The following is a 24,679-nucleotide window of genomic DNA, read 5'->3' on the forward strand; positions in this document are numbered from 1 at the left end:
GCTAATGAGGCCGGATGTGCATCACGAATTCTGTGACTCCAACGACATCTCGTTAGCAATGTCGTTGCGTGTAAAGCCCCCTTTAGACTTTCAAAGTCATTACATCAGTTTCATCAGGTCTGAGAGATCTGTTTGGTAACTTACGCAGTTTATTGTGTGTAAGGAAGCCAATCGTCCAATGGATGAAGAAAATAGACACAAGAAAATACTACCGTACATGTAACCAAGTAAGGATGAGAATACATTAGCCATCCTCTGAGTCTACAGCACGGCCTTATGTGATATGAATTATTTTTTGCCATTGGGATTTCAGTTGTTATTTTGTTCACTTTTGCAGCAATACCAGTTCAGAAAGTAACGAAATCAATTCAGGAATGATAGACCAATTACGAGAAGCAGTCGATATGTTACAAGACCCCACACGGTAAAGAAGAATAATCTAATTAATAATCTGGACTGTTATTATTATAATTATTATTATTAATGGAACATATTCCCTAGGTGTAGCTATTTTATTTGGATGATTAGTTTAAGCTCCTGAACATACTAGGATTTCTTTTCTTCACTCAATTTTGGAACTGTTAACGAAGATGTCCCATTTTGTATGCCTATGGCCTATCTATAGGCTAGGCGAAAAAAATGTTTCTTTTGAGAATGGGGGCCGGCTGCACGCTGCCGGTAATGGATAGATGGCTGTGCATATTCGGGTCTTTATGCTCACTGCTATGGTAGCTCCAAAAATTGTATTTGCTTATTTCATTAAAACATGAAGTTTCCATTAGGTATTTTATAATATATTAATTTTATTTTTTTTATATTTCCTGCAGGCATAGGATGGAGATTGAAGAGGGCACAGAGCTGTACAGTTTACAAACTACGCCATCAGATGTGAATAAGTCTGCAGTAAAGTGTGTTTATTTCTCTTTGTAGAGGAGTATAAATATAGAGCGAAGTCATATCCACAGGTTACTGACTTTTATTTCTTTCTTCTAGTGGCCAAGTAGAATTACAAATGTCTCCAATACTGCAGGTAAATATCAAATGTGTCAGTAAGTTGCTCATAGCATGTTTTTCTAATATCAAGATAGCTAGAAAATATCAGAGCCTTGCAAGTCCACATATCTCTTGATTTGATATACCGTATTTTTCGGACTATAAGACGCACCGGACTATAAGACGCACCCTGGTTTTAGAGGAGGAAAATAGGAAAATAAAATTTTAAGCAAAAAATGTGGTCATGACACACTGTCATGGGGCGAGGATCTGCTGCTGACACTGTTATGGGCGTAATGTCCCCAAATTCTCTACTAAGGTGCCGCATCCTGGTAATGATCCTCCCTGCCTGGTATATACAGTATATGTCCCTCATCCTGCTATATACCGTAATCCTGCCATATGGCCGCAACCTGCTATATACTGGCATGTGGCTGCATCCTGCTATATACTGGCATATGGCCGCATCCTGCTATATACTGGCATGTGGCCGCATCCTGCTATATAACCCATCATGGCATATGGCCCCATCTGGCTCATAATATGCCCCCATCTGGCTCATAATATGCCCCCATCTGGCTCATAATATGCCCCCATCTGGCTCATAATATGCCCCCATCTGGCTCATAATATGCCCCCATATGGCTCATAATATGCCCCCATCTGGCTCATAATATGCCCCCATCTGGCTCATAATATGCCCCCATCTGGCTCATAATATGCCCCCATCTGGCTCATAATATGCCCCCATCTGGCTCATAATATGCCCCCATCTGGCTCATAATATGCCCCCATCTGGCTCATAATATGCCCCCATCTGGCTCATAATATGCCCCCATCTGGCTCATAATATGCCCCCATCCGGCTCATAATATGCCCCCATCCTGGTGTATGGCCGCATCCTGTGGCACATAAAAAAAAAATAAACGTTCATACTCACCTCACTTCACCTCACTCCCTGCAGCATCGCTCGTCCTCCCGTCTGTGTCAGCGGCAGCGCCGCTGATTGGAGCCGTCCCCATTACCCTGCTGCATCGCGATCATCTCCTGTGTCTGTGCCAGTGTCCCGGCGGCTGCGTGTGGACACATGCGCACAGCGATGACGTCATCGCTGTGCGCGCCGCTAGTCTCCACTCAGCCGCCGGCACAAACACAGGAGATGATCGCGATCCAGCAGGGTAATGGGGACGGCTCCAATCAGCAGCGCTGCCGCTGACACAGACGGGAGGACGAGCGATGCTGCGGTGAGTACTGTACACTGATTCACTGCTCCCCGCGCTGATGATGATGCACGGGGTGCAGTGAATACAGCCGCACATGATCACTCCAGGCCGTAGTTGCCAGGGGTGATCATGCGAGCCGGCTGTTTATCCCCCGCCCATCATCCCACCCACCTGTCAGGGCCGGCTTCAGCGCTGAGGGATGATGGGCGGGGGATGGGCGTGCATATATTATTGAGCGGGTCCACGTGGTCACGGCAGGCTGCTACAGCCTGCTCGTGCCCCCTATGACCCGCTCCACCGCAGCACCCACATTCCCCGCAGCCACATTCAGACCATAAGACGCACCCCCCACTTTCCCCCAACATTTGAGGGAAAAAAAGTGCGTCTTATGGTCCGAAAAATATGGTAAGTCTCAGCTGCCCAGGAAAATAGTGTGAATTAAATGGTTATTCCCAGTACCGCATTATTTTTTGGAAAAATCACAGTAAATGCATACTTATTGTTTATACAGTGTGTCCACCCATAGCCTGTCCACCGCCATTAACTTGAGAACGGCAGCAGCTATAGGCATAGAAGTGGTGTCTAGGTGTAGTAAAGTAGCCATGCGCTACGCAATGAAACCACCTATAGCGCCACCTGGTGGAAAACAACGGAGTTAGCATTTTTATCTGGAAAACGGAGCGAGATAGAGAAAAAAAAGTGAATTAAAAAATTGTAGGGGGCAGGGGGCGTGGCTTAGCTGGGGAAGAAGAAGGATGCACATGGAGGAGCTCGTGCATCTCAATTTGTAATCTAGTGACATCCAACGCCGATCCTTAAGAAAAAGTGGCCCCAAAACAAAATCCATCTCCCTACATCTGCTGTGGAGCCCAGGAAAACAACTTTGGAGCGTTGTGGAGACTGAGTGAGTAGTGGCCTGATTACAGTGCTGAAGCCAGGGCCTAAAGTAGCAGCCATACCAACCATACAACTACCAGTCCCCAGAGACTAGGAGGGTGCAGCAGCACTGCGATTTACTGACAGAAGAAGCATTGCTCCAAGCTCCCTTCTGCCCCACTGCCTGCAGGGACTGAGGGAGAAAGCCAGAAGAGAGAGGGCTTGCTAGATGTATGGGAGCAGCTGCCATTAGAATCCAGCAGAGAGGCACAGCACCTGCACCACTCAGACCTCCCTCCCCCCTTCATTTCTCTTGGCTGGAGCTAGAGAGAGGGGCTCTGGAGGAGAGGAGACCTGCGCCCAAGGATAAATATCACCTAATTGCTCCTGGATTGGGGTGCCACCTGAGAGAGTGGGGCCCCAAGTTCACCCTGCACCACCATTTGTAACGCTGTGAGGAGAGGGAGACTGCTGATAGCAGAGCACAGCAGATAGCTACACCATCAATCAGCAGAGGTACCTGGAAAACAGGAACAGAGACACTGGCCTGGGATCCACTCCTGTACTGGGGTTTACAGAGAGGAGGGAAAGGCTCAGGGAGAGGAGACTGAACTGTAAGGGGTTAAGTTCCTAGGACAGCACCAAGACCAGAGCAGCCTGCTTCCCTCCCCCGTGCTTATCTGGACAATAAAAAACCAACACAGGGGAAATTTAACTCATCCCAAGCTGCCTGTTGCTGGATCGCAGATGCTGCTCACCCCATGTTAATGCAGCAAAACATAAGTGGCTGGACATGAAACCCCTCTAGGTTATACATTGATATATAAAAAATACAGCTAGAGCTGACGATTCTAAGCATACAACAAACAGAAGCTCCAGTATAAGGTGCAAGAACAATGTGCAACAGTGGTGAACAGTGACATCTAGTGGTCAGGATAAGAAAAGGGCTGCAGCAGCTGAGATATAGAAAGTTAAAAGGGGAAAGGAAGAGAAAAAAAAAAAAGAAAAGAGGACAAGCTTACTCCAAATGCGTTAACCCAACCTACTTTCTCCCAGCAAAGTTCTATTAAGACCAGGTCTAGAAAATGGGGAAAAACTACAAATTACAATTTGACGAGCCAAACAAAACCCTGAAAACTCCAAAGAAGAACCAGGAAGGGGATAAATCTAAAAAACAACACACCCAAGAGATGTCAGCACAAAAATCCAGACAAGCACCAACCACCAACTTCACACTGTCAGACAGTGATGAGGATGAAGAGACACTAAGCGGAAATGCCAATCTCATGGAACATATCAAAGCCCTTCCTACAGCAAACTGCATCAGAAACCTATTTAAGGAATTCACGCAGACCATAAAAGAAGAGATGGCTGAACTTAAAAGCGACATAAAACAGATCTATACAAGAGTCCATACCCTTGAAAACGACTTTGACCAAATTACAACGCACTCAGAGAGAGTGACAGAAATCCTGATCGACAATCAAAAAGAGATCTTCTTGCAAAAACTTCACATAGATGATCTCGAGAACAGGTCCAGAAGGAATAACCTTCGAATTCGAGGATTACCAGAATCAGTAGAAGACAAAGACATTCACACAGCCCTTACACAGATATTTAATACTCTACTTGGCAAAGAAGAAACCATTGACATAGGGTTAGAAAGAGCCCACAGAGTTTACAAACCCAAAACAGCAAACTGGGATAAACCAAGGGATGTTCTATGTTGTTTACAAAGCTTTAAAATAAAGGAACAAATCTACCAAAAAGCGAGATACACCCGCAAGATTGAATATGAGGAGACAGAAATACAAATCTATCAGGACCTTTCAAAGCTTACTTTAGATCTGAGAAGACAATTACAGCCCTTAACAAAAATACTGAGAGAAAAAAATATAATTTACAGATGGATGTTTCCTTTTGGTTTAGCCATCACCTTTGACAACAAAAATCTAATAATCAGAATTCCAGACGATCTTCCCTTTGTCCTCAATAAGTTGGACTTAATGCATATAAAGATACCAGATTGGACCTCCGCTGAAGATTTCCTTCACTTGCCTGCACTACCTAAACGTGACAAATGGACCACAACATCACCACCCAGAGCAAGTAAAGTGAGAAAACTGAATCAGGGGCCAAAGAAGACTCCAAGAAAAAGACAAGGGGAACAAGATGAAAATGGATGATGACTCTCCAATACCTTTATATACCTGACCTCATCATTCAAGTTTAAGAAATACCCTGATGAGAAACGGAAAAGAAAAGATATTCATATAAAAAAAAAGAAAAAATCCTATTTTTTTTTTTTTCTCCCTCTCTCTCTCTCCCTCCTCTCCCTCTGTTAACATTCCACCCAACGTTTTCGTTCGGGGGAGGAGGAGAGAATTGGAGAGAAGTCGTAGTTTTGTCTAAGTTTACCACATGATTGCGTATGTTCCCAATTCAGTTCCTGTTCTAAAGACATTAAATTTGTTGAAATAGAGACATCGGGACTTAGTCCTCTTTCTATCTGCCTGTGATTTGTGCATATCGTTCAATCAAATCACAATTCTACAAAGAACTCTCTTGGACGCTCATGACCTCTATCCTCATCGTTCAAGCAATAGAACCGAAGACCATTGGTTGTAACTATACAAATATGGAATGTTTGCTTTAATTGGTTATTATTTATCATTTATAACTGACTTGTTATCTCACCCTCTTACATTACATTTACTGATAAGACTTAGCTGGGAGATAGTGCCCCCTAGTTCACTTCACTGAAAGTGTCAAGTACATATACTGTCTAAACGTACTACATCCTAGGTCCACGCCCCCACGGACCGGAAAATCCACTATTGCAGATTACACTGGAAGGGATTGGCTTGGTTTACCCTATCCCTTCCAGCTGCAAATTTTCTTTGTTTTTACATTTCTCAATTTGAGAAATCCACAACGTCTCAAGGCTATGGCTAAGAGACTCAAATATCTCACACTCTACCCTATACTAAATCTTTTTCACCCTTCCCAGATACCTACCCAAATTTCAAAGATAAATTATCAATTATTTCATGGTAACTATGGCTAATCTTAACTTTATAACGTTCAATGTTAAAGGCATGAACATCCCCCAAAAAAGATCACAAATACTGAGCTATCTTAACAAACACCAAATAGATATCGCTCTTCTCCAGGAGACTCACTTCAAGAAAACGTACACACCAGTAACAAAAAATAAGGTCTACACCAGATGGTTTAATGCCAATTCCCCAATCAAGAAAAATAAAGGGGTCTCGATTATTATCCATAATAAGATACCCTTTAACCTCAAAGACGTCATTTATGATCCAGACGGCAGGTTCATCTTCTTGAAATGCCAACTATACAACTCCTTATACACAATCATAAACATCTACGCCCCAAATACTAACCAGCTGCCCTTCTTTAAGAAAATATTCAACACTCTGCATCTTTTTTCAGAAGGGAATATAATATTAGGAGGTGACTTCAATATCCCTCTACACCCTCCATCAGACACCTCAGATGGACATTCAACGATCCCAATTAAAACAGTAAATTTCATTAAAAAATCCCTCACAGAATTACTTCTGGTCGACAGCTGGAGGATCTCATACCCCTCAACCAAAGATTACTCTTATTACTCACAAGTCCATAAGAAATACTCCAGAATAGATTATCTATTCATATCCCATCAACTTCTAAGCAATGTTGAAAAAATACATTATGATATAATATTACTTTCTGATCATGCCCCCCTACTTTTAAACATAAAGCTTTCACAAGGCAGAAGATGCCCACTCAATTGGAAACTCAATAACAGTTTAATAAAAAACAAAACTTCTCAAGACTACATAAGAACGTCCATCCAAAACTACTTTAGAGAAAATTGCTTCAATAACATATGTGACCCTAACGTTTGGGAAGCCCACAAAGCAGTTCTACGAGGTACTTTAATAGAACTCGGCACTAGAACCAAAAAAGAAAGAGAAAAAACAACAATTTCCCTTCTAGACCAAATAAAAAACTTAGAAGGACAACATAAAACAAATCAAAACCCTTCATTACAGAAGGACTTATTCAAGCTAAGATCTGAGCTCAGAGCTCTTTTAAATCAAAAAAGCGAAAAATACCTTAACTATGCAAGGTTTCGATCCTACCTTTACTCCAACAAAAGTGGACGTAGTTTAGCAAACATGATTAAAAAACAAATAAATACAACATATATCACAAAAATTAAAAATACGAATGATAAAGTACATCACAAAACAGAAGACATTGCTAATATTTTCTCTTCATACTACTCCAACTTATACAACCTCACAACAGCACAAGAGTCTCAAGAGGGGAAAACAAAACTCATAAAAACTTTCCTAAAAGACCTGAAATTACCTAAACTCACAACCCAACAAGCACAAAATCTAACGATCCCAATATCCTCCCAAGAAGTAGAATCATCCATAAACTCAACTCCGGGAGGGAAAAGTCCAGGCCCGGATGGTTTTTCAATTGAGTACTACAAAATTTTTAAAACAGATCTAGTTCCACATATGACAAACTATTTTAACTATATAAACAAGAATAACCCATTCAATAAAGAAGCCCTAACAGCTCACATAACTCTAATCCCAAAAGAAGGAAAAGATCCATCCCTTTGCGGAAGCTATAGACCAATTTCGCTGATTAACAATGACGTAAAACTGTATGCCAAAATCATAGCAAAAAGAATGCAAAACATAATACCTGATCTTATAAACCTAGAACAAGTGGGATTTACAAAAGAGAGAGAAGCAAAAGATAATGTAATTAAAACACTAAATGCCATTCAATATGCAAAACATAACAATATTGAAACTGCAATCATCACCTCAGATGCAGAAAAAGCTTTCGACCGCGTCAATTGGCTATTTATCGAACAAACTTTAAAAAAATTTGGCTTCCCACCCTTATTCATTGACAAAATCCTGGCACTTTATACCACCCCAACCGCAAAGCTAAAAATAAATAATGAACTCTCTTCTAGTTTTAACATAAAAAATGGAACCAGACAGGGCTGTCCACTTTCACCACTTCTATTTATTCTAACAATAGAAACCTTTCTCCAGAAAATAAGACAAAATCCCAAGATCTCAGGCCTGAAATGCAACCAAATAGAATACAAATCCGCGGCATTTGCAGATGACATACTTTTCATTTTAACGAACCCTTCAAATTCAATTAAGGCCCTTACCGCAGATTTCAAGTTATATAGTGAAGTCTCCAACTTCAAAATAAATTTTTCAAAATCCCATTTATTAAACATTAACATTCCCCCCAAAATATGGAAAAATGTATCAGAATCATCCCCTTTCAGTATTAGCAATTCCATCACCCACCTAGGCGTAAGAATTAGCAACTCCCTGTCTCAACTATACGATCTGAATCTCAAGCCACTTTTTCACAAAATAGAAGCCGACATTTCCGCTTGGAGCAGTTTACCAATCTCGTGGTTTGGGAGAACCAATTTAATCAAGATGATCATTCTGCCAAAAATCTTATATCTTCTACAAGTAATCCCTACAGATATCCCACAACATTTCTTCAGCAAATTGAAAAACATGATCTCAAATTTTATATGGCTTAAAAAGAGCCATAGACTAAAGTACACTATACTGACTGCTCCTAAATCTAAAGGAGGTACAGGACTCCCAGATTTTGAACGCTATTGGCTAGCCACACACATAGCCAGCCTCATGGAGATGAGGACAAACCCCCCTAGAAAACTGTGGACTACCTTGGAAATCAGCAACTTAAAAGGAGACCTATCACATTTTCTATGGCCAACCCCTCACAACAGATTGAAATATAAAGACATACTGAACCCTTTTACCAAAGTAACACTTAAGCTTTGGCACAAATTTAATAAAAAACTAGATCTAATTCCGAATATTTGCAGAGCCACCCCCATTTTACATGTAATCCCGCAAAAATTTAGACTCCTAAAAAACAAAATTAGGACATCAAAAAATCTCTGCAACATAACACTGTTAATCCATAACCATGAACCATTAACTATACAAGAACTAAAATCCATCTTTAATCCAATAGATTTACAAGATAAAGACCTAGCCATCATTAGAGACCTAGCTTCATATCACATCCCAGATATTTCCCCTTCAAACCCGTCCCCCCAACAAGAATTTCTACTACATGCTCAAGGGAAGAATAGGCTAATCTCAAAAATATACAAACTACTATATAACACTTCGGAAAAACCTTCTTACATTAATAGATGGGAAATGGAACTAAACACCACCTTCAACCCTAGTGAAATTCAAATGATCTTCAACAACGCCCACAACCTATCAACCTCATCTAGATATCAAGAACTCAACTATAAAATTATCTCACGGTGGTATAAAACCCCAGACATTCTCTACAAAATTGACAACTCCTTGTCACCACACTGCTGGAGATGTAATCAAATGACTGGCACCCCTTCACACATTTGGTATCATTGCCCAAAAATAGCAAAATATTGGGATTCCATTAAAATTCACATAGAAAATGCTCTCAAGACCAAACTCCCTTTCAACCCAAACTTTATTATCCTCAATCTAGATCCACAAAAGGAACACCTAAACAAACTCTCAATAATACCTCATCTCATAAATGCAGCAAAACTTCTAATAGCCAGACACTGGAAAGAAGGTGATGCACCGAGTCTAACCGAGTGGTTCAATGAATCAAATCTTATAAGCATACATGAAAAAGCCCGATTGCATTACACTAGGAAAAATACGAAGCTTTTAGAATCTTGGGACAAATGGGACAGATACCAAAAGCTAACTAAAATCTCTTGACAAATTTTCTCATCCAAAGATAACATATTAGCTCAGAAACCGAATAGACAGTTAAGCAAAACAAACACGTTGTTCATACACACCTCTGAAAACAAAGCCTTTTCATACTTTCATATATATAAATCCTAGTAACCAGACACCTTCTTAGAAATAGGTGGGAATCTCACCTTTTTCCCCTTCCCCTACCCCCTCTACATTCCCAACCCCTTGTCCTCTCTTTACTTTACACCAACCTCACGTCCCCATCTCTCCCTCTTTCCTTTCCTTTTCTCTTTCCTTTCATCTGAAAAATACATGTTTATGCTTATTTGTTGTTGCAATTTAATTTCTGTAATATTAAGAAACATCTTAAATAAAGAATTTACAAAAAAAAAAAAAAAATTGTAGGGCATCATCAATTCAATACGAATCGACACCATGCATACAGAAATGCTATGATATGAAACCCATGACCCCCCCCAAAACATTGAATGCTGGTCACACATATGGCGCTCATTTACCTTTGATGCTCAAAGTGGCCACCGTCAGCTGCAATGCACATCTGGGTTCTGCACGTTGTGTTATATGGTAGGTTACACGTTTGCACAAGCATCTGTAATACGTCGTCATAGGTCCTGCAATGTTGGTGGAGGGGTCGCATACACCTGCTGTTTGATGTGACCTCACAGAAAGAAGTCCAATGTGGTCAGGTCAGGTGAGCGTGGGGGCCACTCCACACAGCCACCATACCCAATGACTTGTAGGAAGGTCTCCATGAGGTATCGCTTCACGTCCGCAGTCTTGTGAGTTTTATACGTCCTAATCATTGCATTTCTGTATGCAAGGTGTCGATTCGTAATTAATTGATGATGCCCTACAACTTTGTAGTTCACTTTTTTTCTCTTGTCTCTTTCCGTTTTCGAGATAAAAATGCTAACTCCGTTGTTTTCCACCAGGTGGCGCTATAAGTGGTTTTATTGCATAGCGCATGGCTACTTTACTATACCTACACACCACATCTATGCCTATAGCTGCCACCGTTCTCAAATTAACGGTGGACAAGGACTGTATAGTATACAGACTAAGCCCAACATAATATTTCCATACTTTTGTGTCTGCCCCTCTCTTTATCAGGCTTCACAAAGCTGAATGGATGATCCTATTCTTACAATACTAAAACTATATTTTCCCAACAGCACTTGCTTTTCCTTAGAGAACAGGACCCCCCTCTCCCATGCTCCATAGTAGCCCACCAGTCTGAGTTTTCATTAAGCTCATCTAAGTGTACAATTCAACTGATGCTTTCTTGCACTGTCGGTTCCTGCACAATACTCTGCCTGCCTGTTTCTGTCTTCTAACATCTACCTCAGTATAGCTTCAGATTGGTTTTACTTCAATTGATTACTCTCAGTACTCAAAATTCCTGCACTCCACTACAACAGAACTTGTTTATTGTAGTCAGTGCAGAGGTGATCTGTGTTTGTTGCTTATTGCTGAGAGATCAGTTTTATGAAATGCTGCTCTGTTGATGCATATGGCAGAGGTTTATCTTCTGCCATAGCATCAATAAAGTAACATAAGCAGTTTGAAAATCACAGATTGTTATCAGCAGAAAAAAAACACAATTCTGCACAACTTATTAATTACAAACTCTGTTCTAGAGGAGTGCAATAGAGTGGAGCTCTGAGAGAAACCTGCTAGCCGTGATGTAAAACCACATAGCCAGATGTACTGATATATGGGAGAATATAAAATCTCTCAGGCAGGATACTGTACTTAAGCCAACAGTACCCTCTATTGCTGCATTCACACATCCGTGTGTCACCGTTTGAGTGCAGACTGTGATGCACAGACACATATATGAGGCTGTTAGACACAGGTCAGGAGTCCCGCAGACAGTTTGTGCATCATGGTCTGTATTTGGACTGTGACATACCTATGTGTGTGATTGCAAAGAAAACAAGAAGGCATCAGAGATTATAATGGGATGTAACCAATAACACACCTTGAAAGTACAATTTAAAGGAGGGACTGATATGCAATGTCTCCTACAAACAGTATCACATTAGTGCCTGAAATAATGACATAAATATGGTCTTGTTCAAAGTAAAATAGGATTTCAACATATATCAAGATAAAGATAGGAGCAATACCAGAGTCTGAAAAGATAAACCAGAAAATATCAATCAAATATTAGCATGAAGAGACTGGTCAGAGCTGAGGAAGCCACCTTTTGTGGTGATACATGTGGGGTCATTGGGTCCACTCCTTCAGTGCCTTGTTACAATTTTTTTCAGGGTACTTAGGTTTTTCAGCTCATAGGATCCTACCTCTAAGGCTATGTGTGCACGTTGCGTAACTTCATGCGTTTCCGCTGCATATTGCACTGCAACGTAAACGCATGCGTTCTGCCTCCCCAGCACAATCTATGAAGATTGTGCATAATCCATCCGCACGTTGCGTTTGAGAGCACAGTGATTTGCACGCTGAAATTTTGATCCAAATCGCTACGCTCAAAAAAGTAACATGTCACTTATTTTGTGCACTTTGGATGCTGCTCCCGCTCTGTCTATGGGAGAGGCAGCATCCAGAGCGCATGAAACCAGCATCTATTCTGCAGACACACTGCATCCATTACGCAGTGTTTCTGCAGCGATTTGAAGCGCACATGCACTGCCAAATCACTGCAGATTTTTCAGCATGGACACGACGCAACGTGCGCACTTAGCCTGAGGCTATGTGCGCACGTTGCGTACAGTCACTGCATAAATTTCTGCAGCGATCTGAAGAGCACATGTGCGCTTTAAATCGCTGCAGAAATGTCCGTACTGAAAGCCGATTCCATGCGCTCTGCCTGCAGCTCCTGCCATAGACAGAGCAGGAGCTGCCAGCAAAGCGCAGGAAAGAAGTGACATGTCACTTCTTAGAACGCAGCGCTTCGGCAGTAGCCGAAGCGCTGCGCTCTAAAACGCCACGTGCGCACGGCCCCTGCACAATCTCCATAGACTGTGCAGGGGACGCAGGACGCATGCAGTTACGCTGCGCTACAAAGCGCAGCGTAATTGCATGTATTTACGCAACGTGCGCACATAGCCTAACAATGTCAGTTTGTGAAGTTTCCATCTGCTGCCTCTTCCTCAGCCGGCTGTGGGAGTTTGGAGAAGTAGAAGATTTTAGGAGTAAGAGCAGCATAGCCACAATGGTAGACCACACACGGGGCAGGCACACTAAATGCTATTGTATTTTGTATTGCTCACTACAGAGCTCCAGACCGTGCATGGAAATGATATCAGAAATGCAATGTCCAACAACCTTCTATAGATGGGACTATTAGGTGTCCACATACTTCTGGCCCTGTAGTCTTTCTTATGCATTAAAGGGATAGTCTGACGTAAGAAGAGAAGGTCTGCTTTTCAGAAATAGCGTGACTTTTGTCCACAGTCGGTGTCTGGTATTGCAGCTCAATCTCATTCACTTGCAGACCCTTTATTTCTTCAGGAAACAAGTGGCATGTATGTTGGCTTATTCTACTAATGTACTTAATGACCTTTTTCTTTAATGTGCAGAATGAGATGAATGAGAATGAAGCATGTTTTAATTCCCAGGAAGAGGTGGGTTACACATTGCTATTAACAATACACCTATTCACGACATATCTTGTATTGTGTGATATTACTAGATCTACAAATACTATTTTTATAGCATCATACTTGTGCTACAAATGGGTTTGTGACATATTTTTCAGCTATTGACTTTTTACAATTTGTCATCATTTTGAATATCACAGTGTTCCCGTATTTAAAGAAGTTGTCTCAAGTTCTCAAATGATTAAAGGGAACCTTACAGCTGATACATTCTGCCTTGAACCATAGGCAGCATGTATCCGGTACTGGCGGCATGATATCAGACATGTATGTTTGACTTTGAAATGCTGCAGTACTTCAGAAAAACACATAATGTTAAAACTGCCAGGAACTGAGCCACACGGGGAGGCTAGTCTGAAAGACAGGTACCCGACGGCTTCTCCACCCGCTCCCTTGGAGTGATAAGTTTCTACTTATGCAGGGAGAGACTTGTCACTCAAAAGGAGTGAGTGGGGAGAAGTCTACAGTCCCTGACAGAAGTTCTGTCACTTATCCATGTTATGTAAATCAAAGCTTATAACCTGACTTTAAATTCATCCATTGGTTTCATAAATTACTCTTTTGAAAGCTGAAATCCTCCCAAATTTGGTTTAGGTTATGAAAATAAAGTTGCTGCAAAGCTGAAATATTGATCATTTAATGGACACAGAAAGGTTAGATTTTGGCAAGACAAAAGTTTTGTCGCCCACAGAAAGTAATGTGAAATTCAAACAATAATTAACTTCTAATACAAAGATATGTTGCATAACATTGGTGAATGAAGTTGTGGTGCTATTAGAGCCATATTTAATATTTTGTGTGACTTCCATGAGCTTGAAGGACTGCATCCATGCGATTCAACAATGATTCATACAATTTATTGATGAAGTCATCAGGAATAGCAAAGAATGCAGTCTTACATGCCTCCCAGAGTTCATCTAGATTCTTTGGTTTTGTCTTCCAAGCTTCCTCTTTCATCCTACCCCAAACATGCTCAATGATGTTCATGTCTGGTCAGTCCTTGAGCACCTTGATCTTCTTTGCCAGGAGGAACTTTGTTGTAGAGATGGATGTATGAGATGGAGCACCATCCTGCTGCAGAATTTGACCCCTTTTATGATTGGGAAGTAAGAGGTAGCTAATACTTCTTGATATTTTAAACTATTGATATTGCCTTCCACCTTGCAAATGTTTCACACACCCCCATACTGAATGTAATCCCAGACCATGATCTTTCCACCACCAAACTTAACTGTCTTCTGGATCCATATGGGCTCCAGTAGGTCTCCTGCAGTATTTGCAGCGGTTGTGGTGTAATTCAACTGAAGATTCATCAGATAAATCCACCTTCTGCCACTTTTCCAGCATCCATCTGTTTAGCAGGCTGTGGGACTTGGCAAATGGCACACGTTTTTTTAATTGCCTTTTGTTTAGTGCTGGCATCTGGGCACTGATTCGACCATGGAGGCCATTTTGAGATAGATACCTATAAACTGTTCTAGTTGACACAGGGACTTGAGGTGACCAGGTCTTTTGGAGCTCTGCTGCAGTGGAAGAGAGGCTGGCTTTGGATTTTCTAACCAACAAACGTTCCTCTTGAGCAGTTGTCTTACAGAGTCTGCCGGACCTGGGCTTGTCAAAAATATCTCCAGTCTCTTCAAATCTTTTTTTTAATTATACTTGACGCTGAGACACATTAAACGTGCTAGCCACCTCTGCAGTGGATCTGGTCTTCAGCCTCTTGATAATCAAGGCTTTGGTCACAGGGTGGATTTTTGCCATGTCGTCATAGGTCAAGTTGCAGTTCAACTGAAGGTCTGGGGTGCTGGGTTTTTTTTTCATACACTCCCACTAATTAACCGATAGTGAGCACAGGTGAGGATGTAAACTAGGATTGGGTACATTACATGACAAGGGGACAAAACGTTTGTCTTGCTAAAATCTGACCTTTCTGTGTTCATTAAATGTTCAATATTTCAGCTTTGCACCAACTTTATTTTCATAACCTAAACCAAATTTGGGAGGGTTTCAGCTTTCAAAAGAGTAATTTATGAAACCAATGGATGAATTTAAAGTCAGGTTATAAGCTTTTATTTACATAACATGGATAAGCGACAGAACTTCTGTCAGGGACTGTATGTGGACCCGCTTGTCCGGTTAGTGTCCAATGCAGCTTGGCCCCGACAGCTGTTAAAGTATGTTGTTCTCTGATACACCACAGCGTTTCAGAGTCAAACTTACGTGGCTGAGGTCGAAATCACGCAGCCAGTGTGTGTTACATTCTGCCTGTGGTTCAGGCAGCACGTTTCAGCTGTACGATTCACTTTTAAAATGTCAAAGTGCTTGCACAAATAAGCAACTTTGCTTTGTACCTCTTATTAAAGACTTTGCAGTCTGAAGAGTGGATAGATTTTGAATTCTATTGTGTTCAGGTGGTTGCTGAGTTACTCTCCACCTCTGGTGTCAGAGTGGCTGGTTACCTAGGTAACGAGTGCTTGGAGCTTGAGGCTCTGTGCGCACTAGACCGTTTTACCCGCGGATTTACCCGCGGATTTGCCACGGAAATTTCTTGAGAAATGTCTGCAATCTTTGTGCAGACATTTCCCAGCAAATTCTATGAGAAAAAAAAATAGCTGTGCGCACTGTGCGGATTTTTCTCAAGAAATTTCCTTGAGAAGGATTTCTTGAGAAAATGAGCATGTCCATTATTTCCGCAGGTACCCTGCGGATTTCGGCAGTACAGCCTGCAAAATCCGCAGGGAACCACCCGCGGGAAAATCGCAGCAATTTCGCGGCTAATCCGCGGCAAATCCACATGCGGATTTGGTGCGGATTTTTTCCGGAGGTCCGGAAATCTTTCACTCCCAGAAGTTTCTCAAGAAATTTTCTTGAGAACCTTCACATTTCTAGTGCGCACATAGCCTGAAGGCTGTGTGCATTAAACCCTGCAAGCTTCCTTCTGAAGCTGTTAGATTACTGGATCCACCACCCTTAGTCCCCCTGTAGTTTTCCGATGCTGTAGAGGCAAAGCTGCTAATGATAGCACATAAGGAGAGCGTTACGTTTGGACCAGGGATGTCAACTTGTAAGTTTTCAGTTCTGTACCTTGCCTCGTACGCAGGCACTCGGAGACCAAGAAGTGGTGCACTCCCGAAGAGAAAAGATTAGAAGACTCCTTTTAACTTTTTGTATTTTAGTTTTAACATATGAGTTTTATGACATTAAACTTCGAGGAGGTCCTAGGCTGGGCACCGATCCCCAACACCAGTAATTCATGTATCCAGTATATCACAAATATGAGTATACCCCTCACATTTTTGTAAATATTTTATTATATCTTTTCATGGGGCAACACTGAAGATATGACACTTTGATACAATGTAAAGTAGTCAGTGTCCAGCTTGTATAACAGTGCAGATTTAGTGTACTCTAAATAAGTCAACCTACAGCCATTACTGTTTAAACCGCGGGTAACAAAATAGTGAGTACACCCCAAAGTATAAATGTCCAAATTGTACACAAAGTGTCAATATTTTGTGTGACTGCATTATTTTCAAGTACTGCCTTAAGAGTTTTTCTGAGAACAAAGTTAATTTTAAAGTTCTTTTTAATCATTAGATCTTGAAATATTACTAATTTCCATAATTGACTATGATTAAAAAAAATATTCCTGTGCTGAGGTAATCTTATATATGTGTCCCTGCTGTGTACTGTGTAATGGCCGTGTCTGACTGTATAGGGAGTTGGTCTGATCATACCACATCTCTAGGGCTGGGGACGAAGCAAAAGAGAGTATACAGACATTACAGCACAGGATCACAGCTGATTCTTTTTGTGAGGTAAAACATTTCCCTGCCTGTTTTTTAAAATATGTTTACCTCAAAGAAATAATTATTTGCGAACTGTGCTGTAATGTCTGTATACATTTTTGCTTCATGCCCTGCCAGGAGATGCGATATGATCAGACCTAGTCACTGAATGGTATAACACATCCTTAACACTGTACATAATAGGGGCATATTTATAAGATTATCTCAGCACAAGAACGCTTTTAATTTTTAAACACATCCAATTGTAAAACTTTTATTTTTATTCCAAGATCTTTTGAATAAAATGAACCTTGTTCGTGTCATAACCCCTTTAACTCTCTTGGGCAAAGGAGTTCACTAGAACCACTGGAATTCGCTTCCACTTCTACATGATGACATCATGGAACTGGTTTATACAGTATACAGTATGAGAGACCTTTGCCTCCTCCACCTTCTGTTTGAAGATGCCCCACAGATGCTCAATAGGGTTTAGGTCAGGAGACATGCTTGGCCAGTCCAGCACCTCTACCCTCAGTTTCTTTAGCAAAGCAGTGGTCCTCTTGGAGGTGTGTTTTGCAGTCATTAAAATGTTGTACACTGCCCTGCGGACCATTTTCCAAAGGTAGAGGATCATGTTCTGCTTCAGTATATCACAGTGCAGATTGGCATTTGTGGTTACTTCATTCAATGAATTGTAGCTCCCCACAGCCGGCAGCACTCATGCAGCCCCAAACCATGACACTCCCACCACCATGCTTGACTGTAGACAAGACACATTTGTCTTTGTACTCCTCACCTGGTTGTCGCCACACACACTTGACAACATCTAAACCAAATAAGTTTATCTTGGTCCCATCAGACCACAGCACATGGTTCCAGTAATTAATGTCCTTAGTCTGCTTGTCTTCAGTAAACTGTTTGCAGGCTTTCTTGTGCATCCTCTTTAGAAGAGGCTTCCTTCTGGGATGCCATGCCATACATGCAGACCAATTTGATGCAGTTTGTGGGGTATGGTCTGAGTACTGACAGACAGACACTAATGATGAGTAAGTTTTGAAATTCTCGGATTCGCGATACTCGTAATGAGTGCTGTTTAATTCTCGTGTATGCATTCCGAATAGTGTGGGCAATGCAAGTCAGTGGGGAATGCTCGCAAAGTAACAAGTAACCCGAATGCCGTACTATTTGCTACTTGCACGAATAGTGCGGTATTCGGGTTACACATTACATTGCGAGTATTCCCCATTGAATTGCATTGCACACACTATTCGGAATGCATACGCGAGTATTAGACAGTACTCATTATGAGTATTGTGAATCCGAGTATTTCCAAACTCGCTCATCCTTAACGGACACCCCTCTACCCCCGCACCCAGCCACCCCTTTGCAGGTTTGCTGTCAACAGTCATACATCTATTTGGAAAAAAAGAAGCTAAGCATGTTCACTCACCTTCTTTGGTCATCCTTTGTGAGACCTGTTCTGAGTGGAACCTGTCTTGTTAAACCACTGTATGGTCTTGGCCACCGTGCTGCAGCTCAGTTTCAGGGTGTGGGCAATCTTCTTATAGCCTAAGCTATCTTTATGTAGAGCAACAATTCGTTTTTACAGATCCTCAGAGAATTCTTTATGTGGTGCGTATAATAAAATATTTACAAAAATGTGAGCAATGTGTTATGTATTGTATACCCTCTATAGAAAATACATATTATGTTATATTATGTAGAAATTACACAATGTCACCAGAATTACCAGAAATAATCTCATCTTCTATTAAACAGAAAGTGGCATCTGGTAATTTATCTCTGCTGTCAGCTATGGTATTTAGAAATATTTAGCATTTCTTTTCCACCCTAGGTAGATGACGGCACTCCTACCATGTCTCCAGTACACAGCACAGCTTTTGGGTTAAAACATCGATCTGGTAGGTTTCATTGTGGAAATTGTTTCTTCACAGCAGTGCAGGGTACAAGAATATATACTTATTACTTTGTGTGCAAAAACCTGTAATGATCTACAAATTCTGCTAATTAAAATTTAGCTCTCACTTTTAATTAATGGCTCATCAGAAGTTTACAGCCAGTGCACATGAAGCACCCTATTATCAACATAACTGGATGCATTAGTAGGATATTCTGAACAAGCATCAAATGAACAGCAGGGGGCACCATAACGAACATCTAACCACAATGTTTAGATCTTTTATTTACTTTGTTAAATCCAATCCCACTTTAGCTATGGGTGATCTTTCAGAATAAGGCTAGGGCCCCACTTTGCTTTTTACCTGCTTTTTTGCTGCTTTTTCAACTGCAGGGTTTAATGCCAAAATGGATGTGTTCTGCTTTTCAAGCAAAGTCTATGGGAATTTGGGTTTCTTGAACCCACTATGCAGTTCAAAAACTCAGCTTTGCAGTGCAAAACCCAAATGGCAAAAACAATTCACATGTCAGTTGTTTCTGCCATTTGAGTTTTGAACTGCAAAGCAGAGTTTTTTACCCAAATTTCTGCCACAAAAAGGCACCTTTTTGAACTGCATAATGGGTTCAAGAAACCCAAATTCCCATAGACTTTGCTTGAAAAGCAGAACACATCCATTTTGGCATTAAACCCTGCAGTTGAAAAAGCAGCAAAAAAGCAGGTAAAAAGCAAAGTGGGGCCTTAGCCTAAGTTAGTATTTAATCATGGGATGACCTCTTAAAAGTTGAAAGTCTACACTTCAGTCACACCTTGATAGCCATTAACTAAAGGAAAGAGGCTGAATTATGAAAAATGTTGTCACTGTCAAAATACCATTGGTAAATAAAAAAGGTAATGTCTCTGCCACAGATTATCTTTAAAGGGAACCTGTCAGTAAGAATACTCCTGTTCACGTAGTGTAGGGCAGTGAAGTGTAAAAGATAATGATTGATGCCTATCACCATTGCAGCAAAATTCATCATTTATTATCATACAGATTAGATACGGAAGTGCACTGGTGGGCATATCTGTGGATGTGTAGTCTGTGTGTCAGTGGATGACCGGGGCTCCTAGACTGTCCCTCAGATTAGGGGGGGCGTAGCTGTCCCTTATCTCAGAGGTACTTCTGATGTTGAAGAGGTCTGACCTGCCAGCCTAGCCCTGTTCCTGGCCGGCCCTACTCTAGTTCCCCCATTCACAGGGAGGACCATGACAGGAGTGAATAATCCCACACAAAAAGACAGACAAGGAAAAATCAAAACTCAAATTCACTGCAAGAAGCACAAACAGAGGTAAGACAATACATGCTCAGGGGGAAATAAAGAGCAGGGAGGAAATAAACAGACAATGAGAATATTTCCACAACACACCAAATAATGCACATAAGATCTTCAGATGTTCTCCAGAAACTGGAACACCACAGCACAAGGACTGGTATTGCAAAATCTATAATCGGCATGGGAGGATCAAATCCACATTCTTAAAAAGGGCTGGAAGTAGCTGTGATAGGTCTCTTACAACATGTGACTCCAGGGACAATCACCAGGCTAGCCTGAATCAAGAATAACATAGATTAACGCCGGATCCTGTCAGAGAAACTCCGAGCATGTGCGGCACGGCAGGGACAAGTGAAGAGGAGCCATACACGGCACATGCTCGGATATGCCCACCAGTCCATTTGTGTAACTAACTTGCATATCAACAAAATCTGAATCTTGCTGCAGTGTAGGGCACTGTAATTGGAATCTTTCCTAGTTTCTTACACGGCCCTACCCTGGACTACCTCTGCTAAAGCAGATTAAGGTCTGATTTGTTTGTATCTACTTAAGAATTCCTAGCCTGTTATACGACATGAAAGACTTACGTGATGTTTACACCTGCATTTGCACATTCTGTTTTGTGTTCCTTTTCTAGCAATGGACGAACAAAAAAATATTTAAAATGGATCTAGTGCATAACTGATACAAACGGAAACAGAGGAACCCCATTATTATCATCAATGAGAGCTTTTTCTTATGTTATGTCTCATTGAGGTCCATCTGATGCTGTTTGCTTCTGTTATAGAACAGATCAGTTTTGGACATTAATTCTGCATCTCCGTCCATAAAACGGAAGAAGATTAGTCGGCAGTACAGTCATTTAGTTATAAGGTTCTAATGTAAATATGATTTGTACCGCCAATTAGTCTGGGGCTACACAATAACTTTGGCCTCACGCACCATGCGCCAAGGATTGCACAGTGCTGGTAACGCATCACACCATTATGTGATCACACATTGTTACGACCACAACCAGCCTCTCACAAGAAATCCAAATCTCCTAGACTATTAGCGACTTGTGTGTCGCACTTGCAGCAAATTGCGGGTCACCATGTGATCATGTTGGCCGCATGTGGTAGCCAAAGTCACCGTGTAGCCCCAGCCTAAGTCCAGTTTCTGTGTTTTCATTGCAGCTAAGAATAATAAGTACAATTGCATTGCTCATTAGTTTTGCATGTTCAGTCATTCACCCAGATTTATGCTTTGCAGGCTGACAATATGTTTTGCTCAGTGCTCTAAGATGCTGTTGCTGTACCTGTGATTTATTTTGGTCCTCTTTTGCTTTATACGGACCTCCTCTGACACCCCTTCCTACAGACCCGTCCCTCACTCTTCCTCCTATCTCCTTCAACAAACTTACACAGGCACAAAATATGGACAGTTGTTATAACTTGGAGTTGTCATCAGGAGACATTGACAATGGTAGGTGGCGAGAAGATGCTGTTACATGTGAACCGTCGAGTGCATGTTGAAGGGAAGGAACGTGCTATACTGTAATCCACTCTATCCATGGTATAAATCCACATCCCCTTGTCCTGTTATTACATCACAACTTATTTTCATTATATGTATGTATGTTTTTATGGTTTTCCCAAATGACATGGCCGTTTGATTCATATCTATATATTTCACCATTCCTTAAATGTAAAGTCATTTCATGGGGCAGAGTACTTATATACATACCACGTTTATACTTGTTTTATTTTTTTTCAATGGGAGTAAACATCAGGTATTGTATACGCAACTACTGTATATAGGCTATATTGTTCCATAAATGAATGGCAGACTTTCAGCAGCATTGTCAATAGAGCCTTCTACTACTTGTGTTTTTTTCCGAAAAGAAGACGGGATCTCACGTTATTTTTTTTTTTTTTGTGGAAAGGTAAGCTAGGGCTTATTTTCAGGGAATGTCTTTTTTTTTTTCCATGACCAACAATCCATATTTTTTCTTGAACGTAAAATCAACATTTATTCAAATATAGTCATATCGCATTCTGGAACATCAACATAACTCTCCAAACCCTGTGCTTAACACATGACAATATATATATATATATATATATATATATATATACACACACACACACTACAGTTCAAAAGTTTGGGGTCACCCAGATAATTTTTTCTTTTCCATGAAAAATCAGACTTTTATTTATCAAATGAGTTGCATAATGATTAGAAAATATAGTCCAGACGTTGACGAGGTTAGAAATAATGATTTTTACTTGAAATAATAATTTTCGCCTTCAAACTTTGCTTTCGTCACAGAATGCTCCTTTGTAGCAATTCCAGCTTTGCAGACCTTTGGCATTCTAGCTGTTAATTTGCTGAGGTAATCTAGAGATATTTCACCCCATGTTTCCAGAAGACCCTCCCACAAGTTGGATTGGCTTGATGGGCACTTTTTGCGTACCATACGGTTAAGCTGCTCCCACAACAGCTCAATAGGGTTGAGATCTGGTGAGTGGGCTGGTCACTCCATTACAGATAGAATACCAGCTGCCTGCTTCTTCCCTAAATAGTTCATCCATAATTTGTAGGTGTGCTTTAGGTCATTGTCCTGTTGTAGGATGAAATTGGCTCCAATCAAGCACTGTCCACATGGCATGGCATTGCAAAATGGAGTGATAGCCTTTCTTATTCAAAATCCCTTTTACATTGTACAAATCTCCCACTTTACCAGCACCAAAGCAACCTCAGACCATCACATTACCTCCACCATGCTTGACAGACGGCGTCAAGCAATCTTCCAGCATCTTTTCAGTGGTTCTACATCTCACAAATGTTCTTCTGTGTGATCCAAACACCTCAAACTTCGATTTGTCTATCCATAAGACTTTTTTCCAATCTTCCTCTGTCAAATGTCTGTGTTCTTCTGCCCATATTAATCTTTTCCTTTTATTAGCCAGTCTCAGATATGGCTTTTTCTTTACCACTCTGTTCTGAAGGCCAGCATCCCAGAGTCGCCTCTTCACTATAGACGTTGACACTGGCATTTTTCCGGGTACTATTTAATGAAGCTGCCAGTTGAGGACCTGTGAGGCGTCGATTTCTCAAACTAGAGACTCTAATGTACTTGTCTTGTTGCTCAGTTGTGCAGCGGGGCCTCCCACTTCTCTTTCTACTCTGGTTAGAGCCTGTTTGTGCTCTCCTCTGAAGGGAGTAGTACACACCATTATAGGAAATTTACAGTTTCTTGGCATTTTCTCGCATGGAATATCCTTCATTTCTAAGAATAGACTGTCACGTTTCACATGAACGTTCTCTGTTTCTGCCCATTTTGAGAGTTTAATGGAACCAACAAATGTAATGCTCCAGATTCTCAACTAGCACAAAGGAAGGTCAGTTTTATAGCTTCTGTAATCAGCAAAACTGTTTTCAGCTGTGCTAAAATACTTGCACAAGGGTTTTCAAGGGATTTATAAACATCCATTAGCCTTCTATCTCAGTTAGCAAACACAATGTACCATTAGAACACTGGAGTGGTGGTTGTTGCAAATGGGCCTCTATACACCTATGTAGATATTGCATTCAAAACCAGACGTTTGAAGCTAGAATAGTAATTTATTTACCACATTAACAATATGTAGAGTGTATTTCTGTTTAATTTAATGTTAGCTTCATTGAAAAAAAGTGTTTTACTTTCAAAAATAAGGAAGTATCTAAATGTCCATAAACTTTTGAACTGTAGTGTATATATACACATGTATGCACACACTGCAGCACATACATACCAGCCTGTCTCCTTTTCAGCTCTAGACTCCTGCAGTTATCAGACCTTTGATGACATCATGATCATATAAAGGTCCTTAGGCTATGTGAACATGCTGCGTTTTTTTCTGGCCACAAAGATGCAGCGTTTCTGGCCCAAAAATAACGCACAAAAGCGCATCCACTGAAAAAACGCATCAAAAAAGCATGCGTTTTGCTGCGTTTTTGCTGCATTTTGATGCGTTTTTCTCCAATGGGTGAAAAACGCAGAGAAAAACGCAAAAAGAATTGACATGTTGCATCTTTGTGGTCACCACAAAAACACAGCAATAAAAAAACTGTACTGTGCGGAC

General features: G+C 41.0%; 1 protein-coding gene across 6 annotated transcripts in view; it reads left to right on the forward strand.

Moving 5' to 3' along the window:
• Window positions 1-24,679, forward strand: part of LRCH1 (leucine rich repeats and calponin homology domain containing 1) — a 330,560-nt gene that overhangs the window by 188,126 nt on the left and 117,755 nt on the right. For 2 of the 6 annotated variants that reach the window (XM_075336886.1, XM_075336888.1), the window contains exons 11-16: window positions 338-424; window positions 828-908; window positions 994-1,030; window positions 13,477-13,521; window positions 19,198-19,264; window positions 21,933-22,037. In XM_075336886.1, coding sequence (XP_075193001.1) covers window positions 338-424; window positions 828-908; window positions 994-1,030; window positions 13,477-13,521; window positions 19,198-19,264; window positions 21,933-22,037 — 422 coding nt within the window. The remainder of the gene's footprint in view (window positions 1-337; window positions 425-827; window positions 909-993; window positions 1,031-13,476; window positions 13,522-19,197; window positions 19,265-21,932; window positions 22,038-24,679) is intronic. The other 4 variants (XM_075336889.1, XM_075336891.1, XM_075336887.1 and 1 more) reach the window with 3 other exon arrangements.

Source organism: Anomaloglossus baeobatrachus, chromosome 2 (genome assembly GCF_048569485.1).
Source record: "Anomaloglossus baeobatrachus isolate aAnoBae1 chromosome 2, aAnoBae1.hap1, whole genome shotgun sequence".
In the NCBI taxonomy this organism is placed as follows: Eukaryota; Metazoa; Chordata; class Amphibia; order Anura; family Aromobatidae; genus Anomaloglossus; species Anomaloglossus baeobatrachus.